General features: G+C 44.0%; 1 protein-coding gene across 4 annotated transcripts in view; it reads left to right on the top strand.

The window, feature by feature from the left end:
- The window catches only part of ARHGAP36 (Rho GTPase activating protein 36), a 34,602-nt gene extending 13,525 nt beyond the window's left edge, over window positions 1–21,077 (top strand). The window contains exons 1-12 of one of the 4 annotated variants that reach the window (XM_006862820.1): window positions 9,929–9,962; window positions 12,952–13,110; window positions 14,316–14,381; window positions 14,846–15,078; window positions 15,299–15,491; window positions 15,723–15,778; window positions 16,013–16,163; window positions 16,630–16,778; window positions 16,933–17,109; window positions 17,416–17,513; window positions 17,650–17,756; window positions 19,811–21,077. In XM_006862820.1, coding sequence (XP_006862882.1) covers window position 9,962; window positions 12,952–13,110; window positions 14,316–14,381; window positions 14,846–15,078; window positions 15,299–15,491; window positions 15,723–15,778; window positions 16,013–16,163; window positions 16,630–16,778; window positions 16,933–17,109; window positions 17,416–17,513; window positions 17,650–17,756; window positions 19,811–19,968 — 1,548 coding nt within the window. In that variant the 5' untranslated portion in view covers window positions 9,929–9,961 and the 3' untranslated portion in view covers window positions 19,969–21,077. Of the gene's footprint in view, window positions 1–9,928; window positions 10,089–12,720; window positions 13,111–14,315; window positions 14,382–14,845; window positions 15,079–15,298; window positions 15,492–15,722; window positions 15,779–16,012; window positions 16,164–16,629; window positions 16,779–16,932; window positions 17,110–17,415; window positions 17,514–17,649; window positions 17,757–19,810 lie in introns of those variants that run through there. The other 3 variants (XM_006862821.1, XM_006862819.1, XM_006862818.1) reach the window with 3 other exon arrangements.
- Window positions 21,078–26,655: the final 5,578 nt, after the last annotated feature.

The following is a 26,655-nucleotide window of genomic DNA, read 5'->3' as shown; positions in this document are numbered from 1 at the left end:
ACTGAAAAGTGCACGGGCTTCGGTGTCTTTGTAAGATCAAATCCCAGCTCTGCAACTGCGTAGCGTGACCACTTTGGCAAGTCAGTCGCTGGCTTAGGTAGTAGAGTATTTGTGAATTTTAAAGGAGGTCATACATGTAAGTGTTTATTCTCAGTTAAAGTCCCTTCCCTTCTATTCCCTGTCCTATCTCCCACCCTTATTGAAGAGAAACAGATTTGGGAATTGAGGGAAAGGAAAGTCAGAGGCTGAGAAGGGGACATGGCCACAAGTTGATATTGATGCTCCCAAGCCAGGACAAAAAGGCACAGTATGCATAGGAGTTGGGTTAGCATTCCATTTATTGAGCAATGTGCAGTGTTTAAGGGAATTCCCGATGCCACTGGCCACAGAAATTCCATGTCACAACCCGAATCCTAGAAGCTATGGTGAGACCATTTTTGGCATCACTTCTACCCTCACAGGTACTTCCTAACTCACTCCCTCCTTCTCCAAGCTGCTACTCTAATTTTTTTTTGGTCTTAGCAAATAGAAATATATTTTCTCACAGTTTAGGAATCTAGAGGTTCAAATTTAGGGTATAAATTCAGTGTCACTCTAATTTTTGAAACAGGTAATTAGTGTTCATTGGGTGTCAGGGATGTCTGCTCTTACCTTATTTTCCACAAGCTCCTAGCACAGTGCTAGGCACACACACAGACTCTACCCATCCTGCAAAGAGATGCCCTGTGTGAAATCCCTCAGAGACACTGAAACTCAAGGGTATCTAAGGAGTTGTCATAAGGAACCTAGAGGGAGAACTCCAGTAGGGGCACTCCAGATCCTATTGGGGGAGAGAACAAAGGCTTAGGATGCGGGCTATTCCACTCCTCCTCAAAGTACTCCAGTTTGAAACCTGCCTGGAAGGGCATTGTCTCACTTCAGCTGACTTCTTCAGTCAATTAAGAAGAAAGCCTCTTTCCTGGAGGGCAGAGGCTCTGGCCAGCTAGCTAGTGACTCATTCCCTCAGAGTTGGGTAGCAGAGGTGGCAATGAATCAAGACTACATGAGGAGATTGCCTGAGAGATGAGGAGAATGGAGATGAGGTGGGAACCTTTATCCCCTGGGGCTGGAGCTATAGTCACTTGCATAGAGCCAACTGCTAACTACACCTCCCCACTTCCAGCCCCACCAAATCCCCAAAGACAGCTCTGACAAGGTTTCATAGAGGAGGAAGTGGGGTGGTGAAAGGGCTGCCTGCATTCTAATCTTGACTCTGCTACCTAATGTGTGCCCTTGGGCAAGCTCTTTTCCCTCTCTGGACTCCAATAGAAATGGGCAGATACTACAAGAAAAAAATCCAGGCTAGTACTGCACCTACAAAACCTTTAGCATAGCTGCTCAAAGACCCCTCAGTCTTGATTTGAAGCTCCTGATGTTGCTCCACAGGTTGGCAATTCAAACCCTTGGAAACCCTATACAGGGTAGCTATGAGTCGGAACAGACTTCATGACACTTAACAACAACATCACCTTCTTTTATGTGATCTTTGTGTATCTGTTACCAAGGCAATCACTGTAATCCAAGCCAACAACCTGCCAGGCTTATACCTAAATTGATTCCTTGTGCATTTGAGTTCAAATTATATTTCCAAGATGTTCCTAATACCAATTGATGGTTGATTCTCTATCAAGGTGACTGTCAAGTCTGTTTCAACTCATAGTGACCCTGTATACGGTTCCTGAGGCTGTAAATCTTTGCGGGAGCAGAAAGCCTCATCTTTCTTCCTTAAAGCAATTGGTAGGCTCGAACACGCTGACCCTGTGGTTTGTAGTCCAATGCTTATCCTGCAGAGCCACCATACTTCCGGCTATCTGGGTAGGTTTCTCCTGTCATGTGACAACCTCCTTCCCCTTCTCAACTCATATATTTCCTTGGCATGTTAGTATAAAAGCCCGTATATTAACAAGGAAGTGTCATCAGAGAGATAGGACCTAATGTGGCATTGTAGGATCAGTACTGGACTGTGAACCACAAGGTCAAAAGTTCAAACCCACCAGCTGCTCCGTGGAAATCCTATACAGAGTTGCTATGAGTTGGAATCTACTTGATTGCACTTAACAACAACAACGATAACATTATGAGGGAGGGGACTGCCTGCAGAATGCTTCCATGAGGACTGGGAATAGAGCTATCAGGGCCAGAAGGAAAGAAAGGGTGCTGGAAAACCTAACATGCCAGCGAGCATGGGGAGAGAATGCCAGAGATGAATTGGACCAGCCTCCAGCTTCCCCATCCCTTCTCCCTCTCTTCTCATCTAGTGTTCTAGAATGTACAATGAGGTAGCACGCAACCAATTTCCAATAGGAGGCAAAGAAGAGATCCTTTTCTGTAAAGAAAGTTAAAAAAAAAAAAATCCTATGTTGCTTAAAATTTAATCCATTCATGAGGAAGAAAAGTGGGGGTGGGTAGTTGAGGTTGTTCTCTTGAAAGCTAAGAAAACACTAACAATGCTCCCTCAAGAAGCCCCCTCTCTCTCTTTGGAAGGAATAATAAAAACTTGTCAGGGAGCTTCTGGATCTTATTTCCAATCGAAGCCCCTAAGAATCACATCCCTGAACTTTTGGGTAATAAGTCCATGCCTTCTGGGGCTGCCACAGTATGCTTGGTTCCAGCAACCTGTATACCTACCTACACTTTATACTTCACACTCTCCCTCCCCTTCTCTCTTTGCCTAGACTCCTAGACTCCAGCTCACTTCCCTCTCCTTCCCTCTTGCCAGGTTCACTCCACAGGTCTCTGACATTCTTGACTGCATTTCTGTCCTATGTCACCAACATTCTCCCTTTGGTCCATTTATTTGTTTCCCAGGGGAGAAGAAAATTCAGTTGGGAAGGAGTATAATTATGTGTTTGAAACCCCCTCTCCACTTAAGATCTTGTGTTTGTAACTCCACATTGCCCTTGCTGTTTCAGATGTGAAAATTTGGCTCTGGTAAATACTAATTTTTTCCTAATTAAATAGTGATTTGTATATAGGGTTGGTGGACTTCAAATTAAAAGAGGGTCATTTCTGGAAGACGTTTTAGAAGGTAAGATGCTTTGGGCAGGCCTTTGTATGGATGGCCTTCTGACCTCCTTGGATGTCCAAGGTATGCAAAGAAGGCAGAAAAATCAAGATGCAGATTATAGTAGTGGATTTGGGAATACTGACAACATTCTGATTCAGGAGGGCAGTTGACTTTCTGAAGTCTGCTTCTGTTTGCTCTTGCTGTTCAATGAACTTTGAGCAAACTGACCTTTTTTATCTATGAGTTTAGAAGAGCAGAGGCCTTGGACAAGAACAGGAAACAAGGAGGCAAAAAGAGGAGTGAGAGGAGGTGGCTTGTTCTGTGTGTAATCCATGTGTGCAAAGAGCCAGCAAAGAATGTTCCTTGTCCTCCAACACCTCCCCACCACAAACACACACACAAGTCAGGACAGAAAGGAAGAGTGTCCTGAGCTGGAATCCAGGAATTCTGGGTTTTTCTCTTGACTCTACTACTAATTAGCCTTTTGTTCTTGAATAAGTTTCTTGGCCATCTGAGCCTCTACTTCTGCTATTTCTTCTCCTGATATATCGTCTTCACCAAGGGAGGAGAAGATTCAGAGCACCTAGAGAGAGGCACCCCTTGGACTGAGTAGTGAAGAAGAGATGGGCTTTGAATAGAGGGCAGGAAGGGAAGAGCAGATTGTGGGGTACAGTGAGAAACAGTGGGAGTAGCCCAGGGAATTCAGCAAACAGGTATGCATGCGCAAGGCGCTGAGCTGACTGCTGTGTGGAAAATTGCTGTGAATCAGTCCTTCACCGCGGAGGGCTCTACAGAGCGTGGGGGAGTCTGAGCGTCAGAGCAGAGCGCTCACAGCGTCTGGAGCTCGTCCCAGGACGGGCCTCAGCCACTCCGCGGGACTGAAGAGCTGGTCTTGCAACCACCTGTTCCCTGACTGGACCAAGAGAGTCATCAAGAGGTAGTGCTGGGACAGGGCTCCAGGGGCCCAAGTGCGGAGTACTGGGGGGGGGGGCAAGAGAAAGAGGTGGGGGTACTCCAAGTGGAGAACCCGACGTGAAGGAGGGTGCGGGAGGCCTGACAGTGCTGAACAAGTTACCTAGGCTTTTTCAGGTTTCAAGACTCCAACCTAGAGCTGAAGACAGATGTAGTTTTTTCAGGGGCGGGGGGGTGGGGCGGCAGCGGGAGAGTAGCTTTGTTGAACTTTGCAGGGTCTGTGCCCGCTCTCTGGAACCACCTAGGAGCGGGGCGCGCGCGCACTGCAACCAGGTCACAAGCCCGCGCTCTGCAGCATAGGGTCCGCCAGAAGCCAAGGCCACTCTGATCAGGCCTGTGGGGCCAAGGGCAAAGCCTCTGCAGCACTTTCCAACCCCCCCTTCCCCTCCCCCACTCTAACCGCGCCTCCCCGCTGCCCCCGCTCCGCCTCCACTCTTCCTTTGCCTTACTCTGGACGTCCAGTAGGGTGGGCAAGGAAGACCCCGTTTAGACCTTACACTCTGGCGCACCTGGGCCTGTGGAGGGCAAAAATGTGGATCCCTACAGCACAGCTCTGGTGCCCATGAGTTGGCCCAATCTTGAAAAAATCAAGGACTCTGCGGACGTGCGGGTTGTGTCTCGACAGTGCTCTTGAGATAAACAAGATAATAATAAATTATACCAGTTGTGTGGCTGTGTTTTGGGCGTAGAGACTCTCATCGACTTGCCCAAGGCCACCCAGCTGCTTAGTAACTGAGCAGGCGTACAGACTTCTGGTTGAGGCCTTTTTTCACAGCATCATAGCCAAGACAATAGTCTAATTTGAAGTGGGATGGATAGGGAAACTGACAGCATGATTTTTAAAATAAAATATCGTTTCCTAAATGCAATTTCTATCTTGAAAACTACAAGGAGATATGTTCCTCACAAACCCAGTAACTGGACAGTAACTCAGACATGATTTTGGAAAAGAAAACTGGGGAAGATTTGATCAAAGAAGCGAAAGGGGCAAAAAGAGAGGAGAGAAAACTCTCAGCACACATTTTGAGACCTTTATTCTGGAAACCCCAACGGCAACTTGAAGGGGCAAAGATGGTTGTACTTCTTTAATTCAGTCTCATTTCCCTCCTTCTGTCTCTTTTTTAAATGAATACACTGTAGAAGTGTATTCTGTGTGTTTGAAAATGCACATGTGAGAGAGTATGAGGATGTGATAGATATGTAAGTGGACATCTGTGAGAAGAAATGTGTGTGTATTTCTGAGGCTTGGTGGTGATGGTGGCAGTAGGTGAGTTGATAAGATGGGAAAATAAATCTGCTTACTGAGTGCTTACTAAATACCTACAGCTGAATAAGGGTCTTCTCAGTGGGGCCTTGGGAAATGTTGTTGTTAGTGCCATTGAGTCAGTTCCAACCCATAGCGACCCTGTATAGGATTTCCAAGGAGCATCTGGTGAGCTTGAACCACCGACCTTGCAGTTCAAACGGCTTTGTAGTCTGGCGCCTTAACCCACAGCGCCACACCAGGAAACGGTGAACTCTTAATATTTATTAAAGGAACAAAGGAGAGAAATATATTTAAATTAGCTCAAGAAAGGATGATACTAGCCCTTGGGCCTTCTTTGATAGTTCTTCAGACCCTTACCACTTCTGTGACCTCCAACTAGGCTACGCGATCCCAAAGGCAGGAACTAGGGTTTTCCATTCCAGACATCTCTTGCCTGCTCCTTGCACATTGTACTGAGGAAACCAAAATTAGGAACTAAATCCCCCTTGTGGGCCAGTTAAATTTTGTCTAGACTAATCTCCCTAGCCTCTTCAGTTAGCTGCCTTGCATCTCTGATTCTCAAAGACCCAGTGAAGAAACAACACGTGCCATCCCCTCTGCTTTCTGCTGACAATGGTTGAGTTTCCATTTTCACAGTCAGAGGATGGTTAGAGGCATACTTCAGTGGGAGTGCTATCTGCCTCATCCCAGATAAAGTGAGATCACTTGCTCTAAGTTACACACACTTAGTGTGTATGGGAACTTGCATGTTGTAAGGCTAGGATTTGAACCCAACTTCCCATCTCAGGAGCACTCTAGAATTGCACACTGGTGAGTTTGGGTGGAATGAGGTGAGAGATGGTGGTGGGAGGAAAATACAGAACTTTTAGTGCCCTTCTCTTCTACTTACTCTTCTTTTCTCTTTCTATCATAATCAGTCTTTTTCAAAGCTATGTATAGCTGTGTGCTGTTGAGTCTGTTCCGACTCATTGTGACCCCATGAAGGGTTTTTGAGACTATAAATCTTTATGGGAGCAGAAAGCCTCATCTTTCTCCCACAGAGCAACTGGTGGATTAGAACTGTTGACCTTGTAGCTAGCAGCCCAATGAGTAATCCACTATACTACCAAGGCTTATATATATATATATATATATATAAAATATATATATATAGGGATTGTTTGCTATCAAGTTGATTCCAACTCATAGCGACCCTGTATAGATAGGGTTTCTGAAGCTGTATATCTTTATGGGAGCTATATATGTCATTGTTGTTGTTAAGTGCCGTTGAGTCGCTTCTGACCCATAGCGACCCTATATAGGGTTTCCAAGGAGCAACTGGTGAGCTTGAACCACCGACCTTGCAGTTCAAAAGGCTTCGCAATCTGGCACATTAACCCACAGTACCACACCAGGACTCCATCAAAGTTGGTTCCAACTCTTAGTGACCCTATATAGGGTTTCTGAGGAGTGGCTGGTGATTTTGAACTGCTGACCTTGTGATTCACATGACCTTGTGGTCCACTGCTTATCCTACAGCGCCACACCAGGACTTCAGATATGTATGTATGTATATATATATGGATTGGCACAGTGACAGTAGCAATGGGCTCAAATATAACACTTGTGAGATTGGAGCAGGACTGGGCATTGTTTCATTCTGTTGTGCGTAGAATCACTATGAGTCGCAACCAACTGTATACACCTAGCAACAACTATCTGTCTCCCTCTTTCTCTCTGTCTATATTCCTATTTCCCAAGGAATGATACTCACAAACCTAGCCACATCCTTAGGAAAGAAGGTAATTTTGATTTGGATCTTCGCAGATATAGGCAACAGATATTGGTGATACATGCCAAGAAAAAGCATAGTTTGGTAGGAAGGGCAAGGCCTGGCTCTGGGAGAGGTCAGGACACCTGAATTCCAGATCATATTCCTCTATGACATTTCTGTGCAACCATAGGCACGTCACAAGTTCTTCACAGCCCTAGCTTGTTGTTATCTGTAAAATGGGGAAAAATAATCCCCAACCTACCTCCTTCCCAGGGGTTGTTGTGAGAATAAAATGGCATGATTCATTTATTCATGAATCATGAATAGCTGTTTTAATTACAAGATCTTAATGTTCTCTCAGAACCCTGAGATTTTATAATTCTGTGATTCATCCAACAAATACTGAATACCTACTGTGTGCTAGGGACTGGAGATAATGGGCATGCCAAGCTTTTGAGAAAGTAAAAAAAATAATACACTATAAATTAGGCATTTAAAATATTTAAATCTTAATAATGGAACATCTTACTTTTTGTTTTCTACTACAACTTAATGGAATCAGTAACCAAGAGCTACACAGTGACATAGCTGTGTGATGCAAACACTATTATGCACCATGACACATTCTGCAGACAATAGTGAGAATGTCTGTATCTTGTATTTGATGTCACATCACCTTGTTTATACTATTCTTTGGGCTGTTACAAAGATTGCCTTTCACCAACTCACCCGAGTTTGAGTTGTTTCTCTACTCAATAAAATTTTAAAAAGGCATCCCATGATCTATGGAATGAGAAGTATACTTGTTTGGCAAAGACGTGGTAATTTGTGGTGGCAACTTGCCTTTGAATCTGACTGACCCTGGCTTATCAAATCTGGCTTTGATTATATGTGCATTCTTTTAATTTCATTATTTGGCTATGAAAAATTATGCAGCTGTTAAGAGCAAAGGTGAATGGGGTAGTGCAAAGAGTCCTGGAACTTAGGAGAACTGGGTTCTTGTCTAGACTGTGCTATCATATGACTGTTTAACCTTGGGGAAATCCCTGTCCCTCTCTTAGCCTCAGTTTTCCAAACTGTAAAATGGAGGTTTTGGTATTAGATACCTGCTATCTCTGAACTATCCTTAAACATTTTGTTTTTGAAAATAGAGCTTTTCTTAGTCTATTTTAGCAGTACCAGTTTGCGAGCTTCTGTTCTAGCAGGATAGGCTGACTCCATGTATTGATAAGCATCAACCCCGAGTTTAATTAACTTGGGGGCATCGCTACCGCATAGGATAAAATGAGTCATGTTGTTCACAATGTCTGCAGCCTTTACTGAAATGGAGGTTACGGGATAACAACTTAAAGGCTAACTCATTAATGCACAAGGATGATGCCCAAATGTCATTTAGAGACTTGTGTCTGTCTCTTTCCCATGTGAGGACATTTTTATCCATTGTCATTGTCTGTAGACATTTGAATAACTTAGCAGATGCAGTACTTTCTGGGCACCCAGCCTTGTCCACCATCCATTTCTCAAACTCTGAAGACTTCTTAGAGCTTGGAACAAAATTCTGATGTGACCATAAAGTGCCTGGTTTGTAAGGATTCAAACCACAGCATCTGTTCAGTCCCCTGCTTTGTTCACATAGGTGTTTACTAGTGAGTACCGCACCATTCCAACTGTTTGATGGGGGCAATGGACTAAATTAGCCTTCCACATTGTGAAGGCTGTGGATTTATGCCTAGCTGAAAGCATTTTTGTCCTCACAATGTCAAAGCTGGTGACCTTTCTGATGTTAATTTGTTCCTCCATCTGTGCTTTACATTTGGGGAGGACATGAGGAACAGGCTTGATGACACCCAAATGTGTCTTGCTGGAGACTTGATCAAGGTATCCCGCCACTCATTATTAAATTCCTTCTGGTATTGCCTAATATCCTAACCCCTTTGCTGATCTAAAATATAGTTCCTTTTATTAGTGATAGTGTATATAATTGCATGATTTAAAAAGAGAAATACCTTTTGAGACATATAGGCATTTTACTAGTTAAAATAATAGCATTTGAAAAACCATCCTATGTAGTTAGTGCTTCTAAATTATTTATGTTGATTTTTAAACTTTACCCTGATTAAATTCTAACTTGAAGAGAAAAGAGCTGGTCCAAGTATCTCCCCAAATCCCTTTACCTGTTTTAATTTTATTCAGATTTAGTGGAGATTGAGCAAAGTAGGTCATAAAATGCATTAATATAAATTCTAATTTTATGTAATTACTTTTGAAGGCTGATGTTTTCTGGTAAGAACCTTCAATATCAACATTTTCATAAAAAACAGTGATAAGCATGTATACTTTTTAATATAACTCTCACACACTGCTGAAGTGGGTACTGTGTTTAGTCACCCATTTTATAGACGAAGCCTCTGAGGCTCAGTGAGCTCAATTGACTTTTCCAGGGTCACACATGTTTAGACATTGTAAAGTTTGCTTTCAAACCTACTTCTATTGGGGTCTAACACCAATGGCCACTACAGACATTTGTTTCAAGAGATTGCTTTTGCAAATATCTTGAATTCCAGGTCAAAACTAAGACAACTTGTTTTGTTTTATCTTTCCTTCTTTATTATCTTTTCCATCTCATGGCCATGGTCATTGCCATGGTATGCTGTAGAGGGAAGCAGAAAACACTCAGGAGCAAAAGAGGTCTCTTGGCACCTCATTCTTTGTAGGGACCCTCCTTTGTGTTTTTCTTGGGAAATCAGGTAAGTATTCAAATCTCTAGAACTTGCTAAGTGTTTTCCTCACAGTGCTGCAGCCTGCCAACCTGCCCCTCCCCCTCTCCCCCCTGGCCAGCAGGCTCTTATCTGGGCACATTGGCCTTCCTAATTCTGCTTCTGTCTTGTATCCTGCTGCTGGTGCCTTGAGGGAGTTGAAGGCAAGCAATGCAATGCCAGTTTTACTGGCAGAACTGCAGCAAACGACTGCTCTTAAGTTCAGCCCTGTATCTTTGAGCAGGAGGCAATGACAAACGGTTTATTCTAAGACCTTTGATTTCCTTCGGAATTGTAAGCGCCTAGGCTGACTCATCTCTCAAAGGCTTCTCTCTCTCTCTCACTTTTTTTTTTTTTTTTTGCTTATTTTTATGTTGTTTTTTTGAAGGGAGGGATTGATTTTCATCTTGATATTTCTTTGGGTGAGTAGAACCAGCTATGCTCCTTGGATGACCAGGTCTGTTAAGCCTTGCTAAGAAGAGTTGAAGATCCAAGACAGGTACACTGATGTGTCTGAGTTGGGGCAAGGGGTGAGGGGGAGCAAATTAAGTCAGAGTTAGTCTGCGTGTGTCAGGATGAGACTCTTTGCTCATAGATTCTGGATCTTCCCTCACAAATGGGGGGGGGGGTTGCTAGATGTTTAGTCTGGGGCTGTGGTATGGTGTTTTGCATGTGCCTTTGGTTAAAATGGTCAGTTTGTGGTTGCAGTTTGATGTCTGTGTCCAGGAAATCATGCTTTGCAGATGAAGGAGTTTTACAATCCTCTGCTATAGATTTTCCTCTGAGCTCAGTTCAATAGCCATTGAAAGACCCCCACCCACGCCCCTTCCTTTCTCTTGCTGAAGACCTTTCTGCTACTCAGATCTCTGGCAACCATTTCTGACATTAGCCATTTAGAAAAGTGGGCAAAAGAGAATTGTGGAGAAAAAAATTAAGGGTTGTTGGTGTGCTGTTGTCTAACTAATTTCAATTATTGAAAAATAAACCCATGCTTACCTTCTCTTTATTAAAGTCACGTTTCCTGATTTTTAAAATTCAAACCCCCAAATGATAGATCTATAAAAAATTATTGTAAAACTCCATGGGAAAGGGCAGCTCAGAAAAGTAGCATGTGGCCACTTTCCTTCTTGTTAAAAGGTTTACGTACTAAATTACCTTCTTTGTCCGAAACCTGTATCCACACAGCCACCCAAACCATAAACCTGAATTGCTATCCTAAATTCTTTCCTTTCAATTCGAATTAAAATTTTCTTTAAGTTCTGTCAATTCTACCCATAAAACCGAGCTCTTGCCCCAGTCCCACTGACAGTGGTCAGCATCACTTGCCACTTGGCTAATTTGCCTACTAGAGGCCCTCTACCTAAACTAGGTGTTTCATCCCTCTCCAATTGTTGCAAACTATAATTCTGACTCTGTCACTCCTGCCCTAAAACCCTGCAGTAATTCCCCCACCAGCTGCAGGAGAAAGTCCAATTCTTTAACATGGTTTACAGGGCCATTGGTGATCTCATTCCTGCCTATCCAGATTTATCTCCTTCCATCCCCTCTAGACGGCTTCAAGAATATGACAACCTCTTTCCCAGCCTTTGCACAAGCTGTTCTTTCTCTCTGGACTCTCCCCCCTCCTTATCTCCAGGCAGACTTAGATGTTTCCTCCTGTTCTCCTCTCATAGTACTTTGTTTACATCTTGGCTGATTGACTTATTACAAGGTTCTGTAAATTGTTGCTAACCCATGTATCTCCTTCATTGCACTATTTAATTCTTTTTTTGAAAGGAATAATAATCTTGTTCATCTTTGAATTTCTAGTGTCTGATGCAAAGTGGGCAATTAATACAGATTTCTTTTTAAAATTTGTAAATCAATGAAATGGCAAATGAATAGTAGAGGTGAAGATGTGCAGAAAAAGATGCTGTCTGAGGGTCCATAGAGATACTCATTGGGAATCCTTGCAGCTTGGTTGCAATATGGGATCATAGGCACCATGGATAAGAGACATATAAAGCAATTTTTCCAGTACACAAAGAAAAATTCCACTCTGATCACCAAGTTTATATAGGTATTCTCACCAGAACTGGCAGGGAAATGTTTATATTAGTACAAGCTGATATATTTTTTTTTCCATGAAAAAGTAATAATTTGTACAATGTTTGATAAACAGAGAAAAGACAAAGTTAAATTCCTATCATTTAATACAGACACTGTTAGTATTTGGATGTATTCCCTTCTGTTTTTTATTTTTATGTATGTTTTTCTTCACGTAAGTATAATTATATCATGAAATTCTGTATTCTGTGTTTGCTGTTAAAACTCTTTGTAAACACAATCTTATGTAACTTATCTCCTTGTTGAACTACTTTTTTCACACACACACACACACACACACACACACATATATGTAGTAAAAGCAGTTCAACAAGGATATAAGCTATATACTAATCTAATACTACTATATAATGCTATACATGATACATACATATATGTGTATGCATGTATGTATTATGTGTATTATTGATCATGTGTATATAGCTTTTCCTGACTGTAGGAATATTTCATTAGACTAGATTCCTAGAAGGGAAATTACTGGGTCAAAGGGCCTAAGGATGGTTTTTGGCTCCAAAGCCATGTTTCCAGGTTGCTTTCTGGAAGAGTTGCATACATTTACAGTGCCCTTAACTTAGATGTTAAGTGCCCATTTCACCCACCCTGACTAACATCAGGTATTATTACGGAAAAATAAATACTAAATTCTTACCTAATGGAAAGTACTACCTTTTGCTATCTCAGTGTATATTTTTAATTGTAAGTAAGGTTGGTAGGTTGGTTGATTTCCTTTTTTTTTTCTAATTATGTTTTCTCTTCTGTGGACTGTTCAGAGTTGATTTTTTTTTCCTTAAGTTTTTTTTTTTTTTTTTTTTTTAATAAGCAACCAGAGGCAGCTCTGCTTGAGGGTGAAGCCGCCTCCCAGTATTCCCTCCCCCTTCTACCCTCCCCCACATAGTCCTCTCCACTAGGTCCAGTGACAATTGGATGATGCAGCCTTGATAATCATCCGATTCCAGAATGGGTGGCTGCATTCCTTTTCCGAAGGCAGCAAGGACAAGGTGCCCCAGAATCATGCCCCCTTTGCTGTTGTTGTCCGCCTTCATTGTTTTAGTGAGCGTCCTAGGAGGAGCCCCAGGACACAACCCGGACCACAGGACGAAGATGATATCAATCCACAGCCTCTCTGAGCTGGAGCGTCTGAAGCTGCAGGAGACTGCTTACCATGAACTCGTGGCCAGACATTTCCTCTCCGAATTTAATCCTAACAGAGGTGAGTTATGCCTCGGAGTGTGGTGTCCTTGCCTTAGGGCGAGTAGACCCCTGGGCCGGGCCGGGACGGGTTGGGGGTCCAGGAGCGTGGGAGGGGCTCGCGCCTGGTCCCAGACTGAGAGCGTTCAAATCAAGGGGACCCAGTAAGTGAGAGTTGAAGGGTTTGGATAGAACTGCAGAAGAGGTAAAGATTAGTTGAGTTGGGTCTAAGCCTGAGGACTTGAGGAGCTGTAAGACAGGAGAATGTCATGGACAGACAGACAGAGACCCATCAGGTGTGGTGAGAAAATAAGGCAGATCGCGACTGAGGCGTAGTGGGACATTCGGAGAGAGGACTGGGATAGACAGAGACAGTGCGACTGAGAGACGGAGCATAAGAGACATAGTGAGAGAGCGAGAGAGACACGCGCCAAACCCTGCGGGGAGCAGAGGGGCGGTGCGGGCACGGCGCGCAGTGCGCTTTCAGCACCGCTCAGCGAAGCGGGCTGTTGAGGGACACGGGACAGGACAGGGTTCGAGCGTGCCAGGGGGTCTCAAGGGTATGCGCAGACTCGGCCCCGCTAAGCCTAAGGAAGGAGGAGTGTCCTGTTGTGCGAGCTGAGGGGCTCCCATGCAGGGGTGGAAAGTACGGGGGTGGGGCTGGGGTAGGGAGGCGGTGGGCTCCGTGGCGCGCGCAGAGAGCACAGCCTGAACCCAGCAAAGCCGAGGACTGGGAGACCTCATGGGCAGCCTGAGTCCGGTCGCGGGACAGCCAGGTGCCTATGCTGCTCTCGCCGCAGCGCAGGGAGGGAATGGCATTCCAGGTGCAAGCAACTGTCACTTGGTGACCCCTACCAGCCATGGTGCTGCTGCCAGAGGCCCTCCCCTCCCTCGCCTGTTGCATGGTCCCGGCGCCTCAGAGCACCGGGATTTCTGCTTTAAAGGTTGTGCTGAGCAACTCCTGGTGCGCGCGCGCGCGCGGTGCCTCAGATGGTTTGGTTTGGCTGAATTATTGGAGTCTCCTGTGTAATAGATGTCAGATGGGGAAACTGATGGGGTCCTGTTGTCAGATGGGGAAACTGAGGCTGAGAGAAAGAAACACACTTTTCGTGGGCTAGATAGAACTGTTTGACCCTCTGCGGATGAATATATTAACTATGTGTTTTAGTCACTTATCAAGTCCAATTTGTGAGAGTATGCGTGTCTTTTTTTTTTTTTCCCCCATAGCTCTACCTATTGACCGTCCAAACACTTTGGAGAAGTGGTTTCTGATTCTGAGAGGACAACAGAGGGGTAAGGGGCTCTCATCCTTTCATTAGGACCCCTGGCTACTGCGGATTGGGCGGTGTCCACTGCCCCTGTGGCCGCTCCCCCCCTCCCCGGAACCCCTTAGGGGATGATTTCAGGAAATGGCGCACTAGCTGTAGGCGTGCAGGGCGGTCCCTCAGACCTGTCTAAGCCTTCCCAGTGGACCCTTCCCAGGCAGATCACATCCTCATTGCTACAAGGAGGTGCCCTCTTGGCAGGACTTAAGGCAAGGACTTTGAGCCCTGCCCAGGTAGTTGAGTGGAGCTGAGTCTTCTCACCATTCCACTGCAGGGTCTTTTTCTTTTTGGTTGATTTACTTCCCAGGGAGGGGCGCTGCGTATCTAGGGGGAGGGGGGTTGGCGTGGGTGTGTTTGAGTCCCTGCAGTTCCTCTTGATTGAGGGCTGCGGGGCTTAGACGTTTCTTGTTCTTTTTTTCCCTGGTTCCCCAGTTGTTTCACTCAAAACCTTTGGCATTCGTCTGGAAGAGGTGCTGGTGAATGAGCTTACCCGCCGCAAGCATTTGGAACTGAGAACCGCGATGCAGATTGAAGAACCCACTGGCCAGGCTGGGCGCCGTCGTGGAAATGTGGTGCAAAGGATGTTTGGCCGCATCAGGCGTTTTTTCAATCGCAGACGCGATGAACCTTCCCTGCCCCCGGAGTTCACTCGTCGTGGACGTCGAGTGAGCTAACCTCCCCCAGGTTTCAGGGAGAGTTAGCTGCAGAGATGTGGGGTGGGAGCTAATCAGAATAGGGTGGGAAAGCTTAGATTGACTTGCCATGGAGGGATAGAGAAAAGGTGTCCTGTTCTGAATGTCACAGAATCCTCCACTGGAAGACCCCAGGAAGGTCCCAGGGAACCCTTCTTCTCCCCAGTTTAAGAAGGTATGGGTTTCTCCACAGGGTGCAGTATCTGTGGACAGCCTGGCTGAGCTGGAGGATGGGGCCCTGCTGCTGCAGACCCTCCAGCTTTCCAAGATTTCATTTCCAATTGGCCAGCGACTTCTGGGATCCAAAAGGAAAATGAGTCTCAATCCAATTGCTAAACAGATTCCCCAGGTTGTGGAGGCTTGCTGCAACTTCATTGAGAAACATGGTAAGGGGACCCACAAATGGCTTTTGGATCAAGAAAGGAGGCAATTAAATAGGAAAGGAGGTTTCTAGAAACTGGGAGAGAAAAGAAGGATGTGAGGTGATGGTCTTGAAGAACCTTGCTGTGCCTCTTATTGGGGCTAGGATGCAGGGGTGAAGGTGGGGGAAGAGAAGGGAAATGCTAGTGGGAAGGGACCCAGAGATGCTTAGCACCCTTGTTTTTTTTTTCTTTTAGGCTTAAGCACAGTGGGGATTTTCACCCTTGAATTCTCTGCTGCGAGAGTGCGTCAGGTAAATTGGCTGTTTATGCTCCCTCTCCCCCCTCTTAGGTGAAAAATAGCAAGAAGGAGGTGGGAGCTGAAAGGAATGTAGAACCTAGTGGTGGGGTCAAGGTCTTCTCTGTAGCCTCCCAAAACATCATGTGCTGGCTACCTCAACTGAAACCTAAGACTAGTTGAAGGAATAGCCAGGAAGGAGCCTGTGGTGGGAAGGGCAGATAGCCCATGCCTCTCTACCTTTTTCTAGCTCCGTGATGAATTTGATCAAGGTCTGGATGTAGTGCTGGATGATACTCAGAATGTGCATGATGTGGCTGCACTCCTCAGGGAGTTTTTCCGTGACATGAAGGACTCTCTGCTGCCAGATGATCTGTACATGTCCTTCCTCCTGACAGCAAGTGAGTCTTCTACCTTCCTTGGTTAGAAAGGAAAGGTGATGCTGGGAGTCTAGTGATGGAGCTCAGGCTGTAGAACTCCAAAGGACTAAAGCAGGATGAATACCAGAAGGGGAAAGAATCCTCTCTATGTGATTTCCTCTATATTTCTTAATATTCCATTATAGGTTTATTGCTTACAATTTTTTTCTACAGTTTCTTGAAGCTGTGTGTGCCCTCTCAGGACAAAGAAGAACCCAGATTCTATAGAGGAGGGTCTGATTTTGATGGATTATCATGGAATGAGAGAAGATTTTTCTTGCTTTTAGGGATCCTGAACCCAAACAAATACTTAGGAAATACTTAGGAAAGATGCCTGGTTACTCTCTCTGTAACCTTAAGCAAGTTTCAAGAAGAATTCTATATTTCTTAGTAGTAGGCTGCTGACAACACTAGCCACCTGAACTTACTCTTGTTTTCCTTCCTCCAGCTCTGAAACCCCAGGATCAGCTTTCTGCCTTGCAGTTGCTGGTGTATTTAATGCCACCCTGCCATAGTGACACCCTGGAGCGTCTGCTAAAGGCCCTGCATAAAATTACTGAGAACTGCGAGGACTCCATTGGCATTGATGGACAGTTGGTAAAACATTCTGGGAATGCATATGTGCAGTAGTAGGAGTGTATGAGAAAGACAGAGGAAGATTGAGAGAACAATAAACAAAAAGAGACATATCTATTTGTATAACTTCCCAAACTACCTCAGCGTCAGTCACTTTCTGTTTTCCTATGCTTAGGTTCCAGGCAACCGTATGACTTCCACCAATTTGGCCTTGGTGTTTGGATCTGCCCTCCTGAAGAAAGGGAGGTTTGCCAAGAGGGAGTCCAGGAAAACAAGGCTGGGGATTGACCACTATGTTGCTTCTGTCAATGTGGTCCGTTCCATGATTGATAACTGGGATATCCTTTTCCAGGTAGGTAAAAAGTTTGGACCCACTTATTAATTGCTACTTATCCTGTTCACAGGGTAGGGAAATATTGTACAAATATACCTGAGGATAGCGAAAGGAGAAAGCCACAAAATATCTCGGTCTAAAAGTTCCTGTTTCATTAGCTTATCATGATGCCTTCATTTATTCTGGGGAGGGCAGCCTTGTTTGGAACATTAGCTTAAGTATCACTGAACATCCAGGAGGCCATGGCAAGTCCTAGATAGCTGATCTAGTACACATGAAAAGGTGTAATATAATGATGACTAACATTGCTGATTTTACCCGCAGGTGCCGCCTCATATCCAGAGGCAGGTTGCTAAGCGAGTGTGGAAATCCAGTCCTGAAGCCCTTGATTTTATCAGACGCAGGAATCTGAGGAGGATCCAGTGAGTGTTTCTGGATTTGTTTGTTTAGCTTGAAGCTGATTCTCCTGTAGGGGGCTGCAAACCCCAGACCATCTTTTAGTTAGTTCATCCAAATGTACCAACTTACTTGCTTTTTTCACACCCTTTTTCCATTCAGGAGTGCACGGATAAAGATGGAAGAGGATGCTTTACTTTCTGATCCAGTGGAAAATTCTGCTGAAGCCCAGGCTGCTGTCCTTGCTCAAAGCAAGCCCTTTGATGAAGGTCAGTTTCCTGCTGGAGGTCAGGCCCTTGCTGAAGGTCAGTCTCTTGCTGAAGGTCAGGCCCTTCCTGAAGGCCAGGTTCTTGCTGAAGATGAGCCACTTGAAGAAGATGAATCTTCTGAGGAAGATGTGTCAGTCAATGAAGAGCTAGTACTTGCATATCTCATTCAAAGAGTAGCCTTTGAAATCCAAGGTCTTGAGATCCCAAATGATCCTAAAATTCAAGACCTGTATCTAAAATGTATACCAGAGCTCAATGAAGAAGAAGATGATGGTGATGATGATGATGGTGATGATGCCTTTAATTTTGATGATCTGCCTCCCCTTGAAGATATTTTAGAACATGAAGATGAAATTCCAGAACTCATTGAGGCCCCAGACTTTGAAGAAATGCCATATTTTTATATGGTTCCAGTCCCTGAAGGAGCTCCAGATCTGCAAGAAATCCTCAATCCTGGAGAAAACCCAAACCACAACCTTGAAGAAGGACTAGATTTTGAAGACTACCAAAATCTTGACCTTGCAGAAGTTCCTCATCTCGATGTAATCCAAAATAATGAAGAAGCCTCTGATAGTGATGAAATCCCAGACAGTGAAGATGCCCCAGACACTGATGAAATTCCAGACCATGTAGATGCCTCAGATAGTGATGAAAACCCAGATGCTGAAGAAGATCCCAATCTTGAAGAGGTCCCAGTAGTTGATGAAGTTCCAAATGACGGAGCCTCGAATGCTGAAGAAATCCCAGACTATGAAAATGCCCCAGAGGTCAATGAAATTTCAGACTCTGAAGAAGACCTTGATTTTGAAGAAGTCCCAGCTCTTCATGTAGTTCCAAGTCCTGAAGGAGCCCCTGGTAATCACCAAATCCTAAATCACGAACAATTCCTTGGGGTTAATGGATTCTCAGACTCTGATGAAGATCTCAATTTTGAAGAGATCCCTCTTGGTGGAGTTCCAAATGATGAAGAAAACTCAGATGCTGAAGAAATCCTAGATAATGAAGAAACTCCAGAGGTAAATGGAATTGCAGGTTCTGAAGAACACTCCAACCCTGCAGAGGTCCCAGCTCTCCATGTGGTCCATGTGGTCACGGGCTCTGAAGATGTCCCTGATTTTGATGAAATTCAAAATGACGAAGCCTCAGGAGATAGTGAAGTCATAAATGATGAAGAATCCTCAGATGTTGAAGAAATTCCAAGCCAGGAAGAAGACTCTGATGTCAGTGGAATCCAAGACTCTGAAGAAAACTCCACCCTTGAAGTAGATTCCGTTGCTGATGTAATCCCAGAGCAAAAGGATGCTCCAATTCTCAACGAAATTCCAGATCCTCAGAATGACCAGACCAACTCTTTTGAAGAACAAGTCCCAGCTGTATGTCCAGAGCCTGAAGATGTCTCTGTTATCAATACAATTCCAGACCTTCAGAAAGACCTGGCTGTTAACCTTGAAGAAGCCATGAATGTGGAAACAGTTCCAGTGCTGAAAGATTTTGATCCTAACGAAGTTCAGAATTCAAAGGCAATCCAGTTCCACAGAGAAGATGTAGCTGTTGCATTTCCTGTAGATACCACTCTTCTTAAAAGCAAGTCTCCACCTGGCCAAGTCATGAACTACAAATCCTTTCTAGAGTCATTGAAAAGTAACACCAGCTTCCTGCCATCCGTTCAGTACTGTAAGCTTCCGGCTCCAGCTTTGTTACTCATTTGCTTAGTAAAATTAATCAGGTTGGTTGTAGGGTGGTGGTGGTTGTTAGGAGGCCGCCCTCTTCTCCGCCTCCCTGGTGAAATTGTCTACTTGCTCTGAGCCTTAGCTATCTGTCTTTCTGTTTCTTAACCTAGTTCTCCCCACTGTCTTCCATAGTGGGCCTAGGTTTACATGTGCAGTTCTGTGCATTTTTTTTTTTTTCACATGCCAAGTGGGGATAATCATTCCTGCTCCATCATCTTGCTTCATACTGTATTTGAAGCCTAAAATTAGGTCTTAGTCCCTTGGGTGCTGTGCAAAGTATGAAGTCTAGAAACATAAAGAGTTAACAATGTTACTATTTTCCAGGTTCCTCTGAGGAGCCAGCTGTGCCTCCCGGCACTGCCCGTTCCCATGACGATGAGGAAGGAGCGGGTAACCCTCCCATTCCGGAGCAAGACCGCCCATTGCTCCGTGTGCCCCGGGAGAAGGAGGCCAAAACTGACATCGGCTACTTCTTTCCTTAGATGTTTTTCCTTCTATAAGGTGCCGGACAGGGGAAAAGGGTAGGGGTAGTCCTGGGATGGCACAGGAAACATTAAGGAGAGTCTTGAAGGTAAAGATCTGAGGGTGAGAAGGAGTTCCATCCTGATGCTCGGGTCAGGTTGGGAATTCCAAACATACTGTCAGCCCCTTCACTGGGGATGCTTGGTTCCTCCAGCTGATAAAAGCAGAGATGTTTCTGTGTCATGCCCAGGCTCCCTGGTGCTACCTTGCCTTTCCCTTTGAACCCTGATCCTGGCTTTCCCACCCTACAGTCCTATCTTTAATTGATGTGACATTTGTGGTAAACACCTGTCCCAGAGAAGCTCACAAATCTCGAGGTGCTTTCCCTCCCCCAAAGGGGATTGCATGTTTTTCCTGACTTTCCTACCCTCCTCCCTAGAGTTCAATTGGAAAGGCCCTCAAGAGGCATGCTAGGATGTTAGGTCAGCCTATTGACAGCTGACAAATAATTAATGCTAAATCATGTCACACCAACTCATAGCCGTGTCCCCGCAGCTACTCCACCACCTCAGGATATTTTGTTCCTCCCTTCCCAACTATTTAGATCAATGGCTCTTCAAACAGCCACTCCCAAAATTCTGTGCAGTTTTGCTCAGGTCAAGTCAACAGGGAAACCTCAAATATAAGTCTAACTAGCTTTTCTGGAGTCAAAAGTTAGAGGAAAAAATTGGATTTATCAACCTGGATCTGTTTTAAAGACAGCTGGCATTCACACCCAGTTGTCACCAAAACAGCTAGTTAGATACAGACATATAGTTCCAAGTAGCTAAAGTCACCTGATTATAAAAGTTCTTATCTATCGTCTCTGTAGTTCCTCTATGCAGGGCGGTACAAATTTGCGGGACATGCTCTGGTAACACACAGATATGGGTTATGTCTGACATCCAAAATTATAGCTGATATTGATGGGTAACAACTGCAAAGGTCCATAGAATGAGGAATGCATTGTATTGAGGGATAGACATTGATCATACAATGGGTAACAACCGCAGAGCTCGAAGATTTGTGATTGTTAAAACTTCTCTGGCATTTAATCATTAATAAACATCTGTATCGTGACAGCAGCATATTCATGGCTTACTGAGTGCTTTATTTATTTTGGAGGTGAATGTGGAAGCCCTGATTGGAAAGCTGAATGGAGGAAAGGAGGTGGGAAACAACAATAAAAAGGATGATACAAAGAAATGAAAAGAGATAGTGTGGGATAAAGGGAAAGAGATGACATGAACTAAGGCAGAGAAGGCGATGGGAAAACAGGAAAAGAGACTGGGTGGAATAAGGGGAGGGAGGGTATAGAATCAAGCAGAAGGGAAGATAAAGACTAAAGGGGAGTGGGCTAACATGGAGTAAAGCGGGCCTGGTGTAACATGAAATAAAGGGATGGGATGGGATAAAGGGGATGGGTGACAGGGAATGACAACATTGAATAAAGAGAAGAGAGGGCATGGAACAAAGTAAAGGAGGGGACATGGAATAAAGGGAGTGAAGTGGAATAAAAGGGGGTGAAATGAAATCAAACCAAGTGATTGTGGACTAAAGGGATGGGGGTGATAATGTGGAATACAGGAGAAGCTGATATGGAATAAAGGGGGTAAAGTACAAGAGAGGGGAGTAAAGTGGAATATGGGTTTGATAACCTGCAATAAATGGGACAGGGTGACATGGATGAAAGGAAATGAGGTGGCATGGAGTGAAGGGGAGGGTGACACTGAACATGGAATGAAGGGGAGAAGCTGCCATAAAGGAGGTGAAGTAAATAAAGGGGTGATGACATTGGATAAATGGGAGAGAACTTGGAACCAAGAAAAGGGTGAAGTGTGGCACTGTAGGATCAACACTGGACTGAGAACCACAAGGTTGGAAGCTCAAACCCACCAGCTGCTCCTCAGAAACCCTGTACAGTGTCGCTATGTGTTGGAACCACCTCGATGGCACTTAACAACTACAAAGTAGAATAAAGGGGGTGATAACATGAAATAAAGGGAAGAGGACAATATGTAATAAAGGAAAAGGTGGTAATTACCTGGAATAAAGGGGAGAGGGTGAGATGGAATAAAAGGGAGAGGGTGACATAGAAAAAAATAGAAGGGTTGACATGGAATGAAGGAGAGAACACTTAGAAGGCTAATAGAATCGAGGGGAATGAAGTGGAATAAAGGGGGAGTGATGGCATGGGGTAAAGGAGAATGGTTACACAGAATAAAGAAGAAGGGGTGCTATGGAATAAGGAGGAAAGGTTGACATGGAATAAAAGAGGTGAATTCGAATAAAGGGGAGTGACTTGAATAAAGGGGAGTGAGGTAGAATTAAAGGGTGATGACACAGAATTAAGTAAAGGGGTGACATGAAATACAGGTGAGGGGCTGTAATTGAATAAAGGGCATGGGTCTAAGTAGAATAAACTTATTAAGGGGAGGGGACAAAGGCGAAATCTGGAGGAGGAATGAAAGAAAAGGAGGAAAGCCTTCAACTGGATAGGAAGGGGAGAAAAGGGTAGACCACTAAGTATTCTCAACTGAGAATTGCCCTCTGAATTGGTGAAAAATACAAATCTAAAATATGTGGAGAGATATAATTTCCAAGGGATGGACGTGCTGCTGTTTGAAGCGATATCATCCTCTCTTGAAGACTCAAGACTTCGTCATACTTGCAATTTCCCATGTCAAGGACAGAGACCCAGAAAGTGAAATGGAGTGGGGTTTTTTTTGTTGTTTTCTTCTAAATAGTCTGCTTTAGACAACAGAAATTTAACATTGTATCCCTCCTACAGTAATTTTATTATAATAATGTTGTTGTTGTAAAGTACCATGGACTCGGTTCAGACTCATAGTGACCCTGCACAGGGTTTCCGAGGCTGTAAATCTTTATGGGACGCCTCATCTTTCTCCTGCGGAACTGCTGACCTTGAGGTTGGCAGCTCAACTCGTAACCATATATTACTGTTAAATTTCTGGCATTGTGTATTTCTCCACCAGTACTCCTCCACTCAGCACACACAAAAAAATGAACAGATAAACTAGATAACAGACTGGAAAGTCCATTGTTTCAAAACATTCCATTCACTTCCCGGCCTTCTGTCAAATGAGGTTTCTCTTGAGATTATTGCTTCTTTTACATTGCTGCCCAGTGCTGACTTCTAACCAAGGGGCTGGAGCTGAGAGTGGTCAGGAATGTAGGAATTATCCTCTTTCTTCCTCATTCTAAGGACTGTCTCTCTGGCTTCCTCAACACCCAGGTCTTTCCCTCCTTCTAAGTGATCTCAACAGTATCCACATAGAAATTTTGCCCCACACACCCTGACCTCACTTTTCCCTTACATCAAACCACTCCCTTATCAATTTGACATCACTGCATATAGCTTCACCTCTAAGACACAACTCCAATATTCAGCTATGAATAAAATTTCCTAGTAATGGTTGGGCCTCATGTCATTTGCTTATTTGACCTGCAGTGCATCAAGACCTTCCTTTTCACTTTCTTCCTTGTCCACTTAGGATCTTGGAGTACATTGGTTTAGCATTGACTGTATCTTCATACCCTTGACCTCTGCACTATTTAGCCTCAGTTTTGTGTCTTTCCAAACACCTGATTCCTGCAATCTCATAGTGTATAAAGGCAACACTATCTCAGTCAGGTTCCAACTTCAACTGGGCCCTCAGGTTACTTAGCAATACTTTCAGATGTCCCAGGTCGTCTCTTTCTCCCTTTCTTCTCCTATTTCTTTCCCAATATTCTTCATCATTCCCTTCAAGTAATATCCCCTATAACTACACCCTCTTTTCACCCTGCAACAATAACTTTTACTCTTGTATCCCAAGGAAATCGAAGTCCCACTCACCTACTCAACTCCACACCTACAAACATCTCTGGCTTTACTAGCTCACACTTATTCTTCGTCAGTCTCTTAAGACTCTTCTTATCTCCCCTAGGACCTTGCTTAAATTATTATGGGTTTGCTTCCCAGCACCTTTACTCCTCCGTCTCTTACATTTTCAAGTGTCTCTCATCTTTGGCAATCCTTTAAAAATTTGTTGCTAACTTGTACTTATTGCTATGGACTCCTGGGGTGGTGCTGTAGGATCAGCACTAGACTGCAAACCACAAGGACAGCAGTTCAAAACCACCAGCTGCTCCCCGTAAATCCTATACTGGGTTTCTATGAGTCAGAACCGACTCGACGGCACTTAACAACATCAACAACAATTATTGCTATAGCACTCTTTGCTTAACTCATTGAAAGAAGAGTCTATTCAGTATCTTCATTCTTAGTTCTCATTTACTTTTTATTCCACATCACTCAGAATTCTATTCCCACAATCCATTAAAATGATGGTGGTAAAGGTTACCAACGATAATGTATTATTATATTCAATAGTCACTACTTGTCTATCAATTTGTCATACTGTGGTGGCTTTCATGTTGCTGTGATTCTGGAAGCTATGCCACTGGCGTTTCAAATACCAGTAGGGTCACCCAGGGTGAATAGGTTTCAGCAGAGCTTTCAGACTAAGATAGGCTAGGAAGGAGGACCTGGTGATCCACTTCCAAAAAAAATTGACCAGTAAAAAGCTTATGAATGTCAGTAGAACATTGTCTGAGGATGAACCCCTCATGTTGGAAGGTACTCAAAATATGACTGGGAAAGAGCTACCTTCTAAAAGAAGAGTAAATCTTAATGACATGAACGAAACAAATCTCTCGGGACCTACATTTGCTGATGTGGCATGACTCAAAATGAGAAGAAACAGCTGAAAACATTCTAACAGGAACATGGAATATACAGAATATGAATCTAGGAAAATTAAGTCATAAAAAATAAAATGGAACACATGAAGATGTATATTAGTAAGGTAAAATGGACTGATATTTGGAATCAGAGAACTATAAAACACCCTATGCCAGGAATGACAAATTGAAAATAAATGACATTGCATTAAACATCAAAAAGAACATTTCAAGATACAACACTGTCAGTGATAGGACAATACCCATACAACTTCAAAGAAGACCCACTACTTGTCAGCTTGTCATACTGTTGTGGCTTGCATGTTGCTGTGATGCTGGAAGCTTTGCCACCATTAAGGGTACTTATGATGGATAGGTTTTAGTGGAGCTTCTAGAGTAAGACAGACTAGGAAGAAGGAGAGTGGATCATTTCTGAAGGGTTAGGCACCAAAAACTTTATGAATAACAGAAGAATATTCACTGATATAATGCCAGAAGATGAGCCTTCTTATAGTTAAAGTTTTGTAACAACTTGATTGGGCCAGAATTCCCAGAGGTTTGACAATTGGTATACAGGGTTTCTGAGGAACAGCTGGTGGGTTTGACAGTTGAGATGTGGCTATTCCCACGGTGAGATTCAATATAGTGTCATTAATTCTATGATGACTGGTTATGAGTAGCCAACCATTTGAAAGTCTGTTTCTTCAGGGATATGGTCTGCTTCCAATATATTGGACACTCATATAAAGTTTGTTTGCTTTCTCCTGGGTCTGTATCTTGCATCTGGCTTGTCCTCTGACCTCCGGTTCTTTGCTGCAGAGCCAGTGTTGTTGTTGTTAAGTGCTGTCGAGTCAGTTCCAACCCATAGCAACCCTGTATAGGGTTTCCAAGGAGCAGCTGGTGAGCTTGAACCACTGACCTTGCAGTTCAAATGACTTTGCAGTCTGATGCAGTAATGCACAGCACCACACCAGGACTCCAGTGGCTTATTCTATTACCTGCTGCTCTGTGAGCCATCGGCAACATGCCTTCTTATCTGCCTGACCTGCCTGTCTGTCTACCTGCCAGAGCTGCCTGCCTGCCAATCTTGATTCATCTGACCCAGACTTGGGACTCTCTCATCTCTACAATTGAGAGTAATTTTCTTGATATAAAATTCTCTTTATATGTATGCATATATAAGGTTTACTGATTTTGTTTCTCTAGAGAACCCAGCTTAAGATATTTGATACTGAGAGTGGTTCTAACAAAACAAAATCATAAAGATGAGTTTTCTAAATTGGTTCTCAAGTCTGACTAATTTTAAAGGCACTGATAGCTCTGCTGGTAATTTATGATGATGTTGTTAAGTGCCGTCGAGTTGGTTCCCACCCATAGCGACCCTATACAGGGTTTCCGAGGGTGTAAATCATTATGGGAGTCGAAAGCCTTATCTTTCTCCCGCGGAGCGACTGGTAGTTTTGAACTGCTGACCTTAAGGTTCTCAGCCCAATTCGTAACCACTACGCTACCAGAGCTCCTTTTATGATGATAGGTGGCAGTATTAACAGGCAAAATATTATCATGACTAGATCATGTAATGGAAAGAGGGAAGGCTCTGGGTGATCATGTGTATGACACTTTTGTCAGGATGAGAAATATAGAGGATCTGGTTGTTTGGTCCTATTTACAATAAAGCAAGTGGTAAAGGAAAGAGATGCACTCAGGGTTAAGGAGTTACTGCTCAAGCATCACATAAAATAACTCCAATTGTGCCCTGAAAGAAAGCCTAATTTCTTGTAGTAGCAGAGCTGATATTGCCAAAAACCAAACTAAGAGTCTTATTACAAAAGAGGCTGAGACTTCCGGGAAAAGATGGTGGATGGGGTGGAAGTGTAGTGACGAGCTCTGCCGAGAACAACACAGAATACAGGACCAAGAAG

Source organism: Chrysochloris asiatica, unplaced genomic scaffold, assembly GCF_000296735.1.
Source record: "Chrysochloris asiatica unplaced genomic scaffold, ChrAsi1.0 scaffold00051, whole genome shotgun sequence".
Classification (NCBI taxonomy): domain Eukaryota; kingdom Metazoa; phylum Chordata; class Mammalia; order Afrosoricida; family Chrysochloridae; genus Chrysochloris; species Chrysochloris asiatica.
The sequence above is the reverse complement of the archived record's forward strand: the minus strand, read 5'-3'. Positions and strand labels throughout refer to the sequence as shown.